Source organism: Quercus suber, unplaced genomic scaffold, assembly GCF_002906115.3.
Source record: "Quercus suber isolate HL8 unplaced genomic scaffold, Cork oak 2.0 scaffold_196, whole genome shotgun sequence".
In the NCBI taxonomy this organism is placed as follows: Eukaryota; Viridiplantae; Streptophyta; class Magnoliopsida; order Fagales; family Fagaceae; genus Quercus; species Quercus suber.
Window position 1 is genome coordinate 255,539 of NW_027069654.1, and position 5,893 is coordinate 261,431.

General features: G+C 44.2%; 1 protein-coding gene across 1 annotated transcript; it reads left to right on the forward strand.

Moving 5' to 3' along the window:
* Positions 1-706: 706 nt before the first annotated feature.
* Positions 707-3,069, forward strand: LOC111993329 (uncharacterized). Its single transcript, XM_024025174.1, has 2 exons — positions 707-846; positions 2,700-3,069. Exons 1-2 carry the CDS (start codon positions 707-709, stop codon positions 3,067-3,069), a joined length of 510 nt encoding a protein of 169 aa, XP_023880942.1.
* The last annotated feature ends 2,824 nt before the right edge of the window (positions 3,070-5,893 follow it).

The window sequence follows — 5,893 nt, forward strand, 5'->3', positions numbered from 1 at the left end:
CTTCTTGGTGGTAGACTGCCCATCATCTTTCAATGTGATTATTGGAAGACCCATGCTCAACCGATGGAAGTCAACCACGTTCACCTACTGCCTAAAGGTAAAGTTCCCAACGGAGAACGGTGTTAATGAGGTAAAAGGAGATCAAGTCCTAGCCAGAGAGTGCTACCAAGCCGTCTTGGCTGCAAAGGAGAACCATACATGAATGATCAAGGAGAAAGAGGAAGATAAAGTGGAAGTCTTGGAAATAGTTGAACTGGTCAAAGGAGAGGCAACCAAGACAACAAGAATAGGGACGATGCTAAGTCCCGAGATGAGAACAAGGCTCGTCCAGTTCCTTAAGAAAAACCTGGACGTCTTTGCATGAAGTCACGAGAACATGCCAGGCATATCTCCAGAAGTCATTCAGCATAAGCTAAAAGTGGGCCTGGAGAGAAAGCCCATCTAGCAAAAATGAAGAGTCTTCGCCCCAAAATAGAACCAAGCAATTACGGACGAGGTTAACAAACTGTCGTCAGTAGGCTTTATTCGAGAGGTCTACTATCCTGACTGGCTCACAAACGTCGTCCTAGTAAAGAAAGCAAATGGGAAATGGTAAATGTGCGTGGACTTCACGAACTTGAACAAAACTTGCCTGAAAGATAGTTTCCCTTTACCAAGGATAGACCAGCTAGTGGATTCTACAGTCGGGCATAAGTTACTAACATTCATGGACGCTTTCTCAAGATATAACCAGATAAAAATAGTTGAAGAAGATCAAGAGAAAATTGCTTTCATCACAAGTCAAGGGCTCAATTTCCATAAGGTAATGCCCTTTGGACTAAAGAATGCAGAAGCAACTTACCAAAGGTTAGTAAACAAAATGTTCAACAAGCAGATTGGCAGGAATATGGAGGTATACGTGGATGACATGCTCATCAAGAGTAAAGAAAAACTTGCCCATCTGGACAACCTAAAGGAGACTTTTGCCACCCTCAGACAATACCAGATGAAGTTGAATCCTAGCAAGTGTGCTTTTGGTGTAGCCTCGAGAAAATTCTTGGGATTCACGGTGTCCTAAAGGGGCATAGAAGCAAACCCGAAGAAGGTGCAGGCCATACTCAACATGACATTGCCCAAGACCATAAAGGAAGTCCAGAAACTCACGAGAAGGATTGTCGCTCTCAATAGGTTCATCTCTAGAGCGACAGACAAATGCTTACCGTTCTTCAAGACATTGAAGCAGGCTTTCACCTAGACTAACAAATATGAGGCAGCATTTTAGGAACTCAAACGTTACCTGAGCAATCCACCCCTCTTGAGTCCATCCAAGGAAGGGGAAAACTTATATTTGAATTTGGCAGTATCAACCACGGCCGTGAGTGCATCCCTGATTCGAGAAGAGGACAAGAAGCATCTCCCAGTTTACTACATCAGTCAAGCTTTCCAAGGTGCTAAAGCTAAGTACCCAAGGATTGAAAAGATTGCATTCACATTAATAGTAGCCTCACACAAATTGCGATTATATTTTCAGGCGAACCTTATCTTGGTGATGACGAACCAACCCATCAAGAAGTCCATGAACAAGCCCGAAGTAGCAAGGAGAATGGTCCAATAGGCAATCGAACTTAGCCAGTTTGACATTAAGTACCACCCCAGGACAGCTATTACGGCACAAGCCTTGGTGGACTTCGTCGCCGAGTTCATCCTCCTAGAGGAGAACGGCCTCACCATTGAGACAGAATGATGGATGATATGGACCGATGATTCGTTAACCCAAAAGAGGGGGAGTAGGGGTCACCATAACCACCCCTAACGGAGAAATGCTTAGATATGAAGTTCAACTGCAATTTTCGACCACCAATAATTAGGCCGAATACGAAGGAATACTAACGGGGTTAAGACTCAGGAAAGCACTAGGAGAAAAAACTTGCTTATCCAGAGTGATTCTAAGCTGGTAATAAGGTAGATTCTGGAGGAATATAAAGCAAAAGAGGAAAGAATGTAGAAACACCTCAAGCTAACGAAGCATCCGACCTAAAATTTTGAAAGAGTATAATTCATGTAGATCTCCAGAAGCCAGAACATGGTAGCAGATGAAGTTGCAAAACTAGCATCGTCAAAAGAAGGATCAATCAACCTGGGCCTAAAGATGGAAGTCCAGAAACGCCCCAGCATCGAAGAAATCTCTATCCTTTCTCCAAGATGGACACCTCCCACAAGATGCCGAGTAAGCTAGGAAGGTCAGGAAGAGGGCCACCAGATTCACGATCCTAAATGACATCCTGTACAAGAGAAGATTCTCCATGCCCTATTTGAAGTGTGTCGATGAAGAAGAAGCTAAGTATATCCTGGAAGAGATCCATGAAGGGGTTTGTGGGTATCATATAGGCCCCAAATCCTTGGTAAGTAAGGTCGTCAGAACAAGTTACTTTTGGCCTAACATGCAGGTGGACGCAATGGAGCTCGTCAAGAAGTGTGACAAGTGCCAAAGGTTCGGGAATGTCTAACACCTTCCAGCCAAAAGACTGACGACAATAGCTTTCCTATGGCCTCACACAATGGGGAATCGACATCGTTGGCTCGTTACCCCAAGGTAAATGATAAGTAAAATTCCTACTAGTCGTTATTGATTACTTCACAAAATGAGTCGAAGCAGAGGCACTAACAACCATCACCGAAGCAAGGATCCAAAGCTTCATGTGGAAGAACATAATTTGCAGGTTCAGAATTTCACGAACGATCATATCAGACAATAGATGGCAATTCGACAGCGAAAGCTTCAAGGATTTCTGTTCAAGTCTAGAGCTCAAGAACCAGTTCTCGTCCCCAAGACATCCACTGGCAAACGGGCAGATAGAGGTAACCAACCGGATGTTACTCAAGATCATCAAATCCAAGTTGGACGACGCAAAGGGGGTCTGGCCAGAAGAATTACCCAATGTCTTGTGGGCCTACAGGACTATGACAAGGATGCCAATGGGAGAAACCCCTTTTAGACTCACTTATGGCACCAAAGCAGTAATCCCGGTCGAGACAGGAGCAACCAACATCAGGCGAGAAATGTTCCAAGAGGAAGGTAACAACGACTAGTTAAGAGTCAACCTGGATTGCCTAGACGAGGTTAAAGAAAAAGCTTCTCATAAGATGACGAAGTACTAGTAGAAGATGGTCGAATACTACAACAGGAGGGTGAAGCTCAGACGACTTGACATAGGAGACCTCATCCTGCTCAAAGTCACCCCAGCAACCAAGAACCCTGCCCAAGGGAAGCTTGGCCCCACATAGGAGGGACCTTACTGGGTTGTCCATTACTCTAGGCAAGGTAGCTATCACCTGGAGACCATAGACGAACAGAGGCTCCCACGACCATGGAACATCGAGCATTTAAAGAAGTACCACCAATAAATGTAACAGACAAATGTATTCATTCTTGAAAGCAATAAAAGAATTATTTAGCCAATATGTCAGTGCAAGCAGGTCTAGTTATTTGAAAGACACGAGGAAACAAAAAAAAAAAAAAGGCTAAGTAACAAGATTCCACCTAGACGGATGTAAGTTACTGACAAAACCAAAGATGACAAGACTGGAATTTTCTACTTCCAAAACTTCCACCCTGGACACAGCAGAAGCAACCTTTGCCTCCTAAGTAAGGTACTTCGCTATGATGTGAAGACTCTCCCCCAGCACCTGAAAAGAAAATTGGAGCCTTCATAAAAAAAAAAAATAAAAAAAAAGAAGAAAGAGAAGCCGAAACGTCACAAGCACTTTACCTAAACAAGTTTATGGACGTGATGAGCCACCACCTCATTGGAAGGCACACCCAAGAAAACCTTCAAGTCCTTAGCACTGACGACCTCATGCACCCTCTCCACCGTAAGTTCAGCATCATTCCAGATACTAGATGCATGAGAGTCAACCTTCTCCTTCCCTTTGACTTCCAAACGTGGCCCCTTGGAAGTAGGAGTAGGGATCTCTTCGACAAAAGTGCCAGAGAAGCTGTCCTCATCACCTCAGTACCACGGACAGCTAGAGCAACGAGGGCACCAGGAATAGCAGGAGGCCCTTCCCTGTAATGCGCATTGTCCTCTTATCAAGATTGGATAATGGCTCATTCTTCTTCGACCTCATCTTGGCATACATGCCTTTATTAAACTTAGTCATCATTCTTGCAAGGGGAAAACACTAGTCAAAAATAAATAAATAAATAAAAAATTATATATAAGGGAATCAATACTGACGAACCTAACACTTACTCTTTTTTTCCTCTATATCGATATTGCGCAAGACAAAGACGGGGGGCTCTGGACCAAGGAAATATAAAGTGAGAGTCTGTGGGTCTACAAGATCGTCCCAGTCCTCAATTGATTTTGTGTATGCGATCACCTTCTCCACACGCTCCTTGTACCTGCTCTTAAACTTGGGCTGTCTCTTAACTACACTAAATAATGGGCAAAGGAGTTAGTGACAATAAAAATAAACACAACGAAACTCAAATGATGGGAAGAAATAATGATGCACCTAAGGTTAGGGTTCTTCACCGGCGAAGCAACCTCGGGAAATCACCCCAAACCCCGTTGGAGGGAGTCTCGAAGTCGTCCTCGGACACAAAGGAAAACCGAGACTTCCAGTTCCTGAAAGACGATGGTAGACCCCTGACAATCCTGGTCCTCCTCTCCCAAGGCACCAACTCATAATACCCATGCTCCTTGGACGCTTTCAAATGGTACAAGTAGACGAGCTCGTCTACTTTAAGCATGCCTCCGTCTGTAGTGGCTAGCCATATCCCCATACAGCTGACCACTATTCTCCATAAGTTGGGCATAAGTTGTCTGGTAGCAATACCAAAACGATCTAACAGCTCCATAAGGAACGGATGGACGAGGAACCTCAACCCACAAATGAAGGCAGACTCGTAAAAGCATACCTCCCCAAGGAAGAAGTGACAAGCCCGATCCTCCTCATTGGGCAAACGAATCCTAACTCGCTCCAGAAACTGAAACCTATACTTAAATCTACCTAATATGTCAGCATCCAGCCCACACACCTCCTCAAGGGCGTGAAAAGCCCTAACCTCTCGAGGGGAAGAAATGGCTGTATCTTCCTCCACTAGGCCGTCGTTAAACGATAACCCCATCTCGAGCTCACTAGATTGCACTTCAGATATCCTCTTCCTCTCCTCTATCAAACCCCCAAACCAATTAATCGATTGGCTAAGCACAGGAAACAACTCACCCACTACAACTCCTAGCCCACAACCCTCAAAAACGAAGTTCTCAATCAGAGGGAGAAAAGTACTGGAAGTGTCTAAAGAAGCTCCTAGACGAGCAAACAAGAAAGAGATTGAAGGACACACTACCTTAACCTCAAAACTGTCAACCATGAAAACCCAAAAACAGAAAAAAGAGATGAATGCGAAAACCCCAAAAATCAAAAACAAACAAACAAACAAACAAAAAAGGGTAAGAAAAAGGAAGAGAAGTGTACCTCAAAAGAGGGTGAATGTAGGAAGCACCACCACACAACGCACCAGCTCGAAGAAGAGTTGCAAAGGGAAGTTGGAGAAGAAAACACTCAGAGCAATGATTGGAAGTTTGGAAAAAAGCGAAAGAGAAAAGTGAGGAGAGGAGAAGTTTAAAAACCAAGGCTCAAAAAACTGAAATTCAACAAAAAACCCAAGGGTCATACCATTGGAGCAATAACTCCCAAGAGTCACTATGCATTTAATATGGAGTGAAATCCCAAGAGTCATTTACAACCCATAGACCTTTCATCTTCTGTGATCGTCATGACACGTCACGATGACCACAGAATCTGGGGTCAGCCGATGGGATTGACGAACTCAAACTTCCCTGGACAACTTCATCCAAACCAACGAGGCAGTGTTGACAGACGAATTAACCAGGTGCCTCTGACG

What these genes read in the sequence shown, in the direction of transcription:
- LOC111993329 (XM_024025174.1), top strand. Translation starts at nt 707, where the DNA reads ATGGACGCTTTCTCAAGATATAACCAGATAAAAATAGTTGAAGAAGAT. An exon ending in GCAGAAGCAACTTACCAAAG is followed by an intron (nt 847 to 2,699) that starts GTTAGTAAACAA and finishes CATAATTTGCAG; the next exon opens with GTTCAGAATTTCACGAACGA.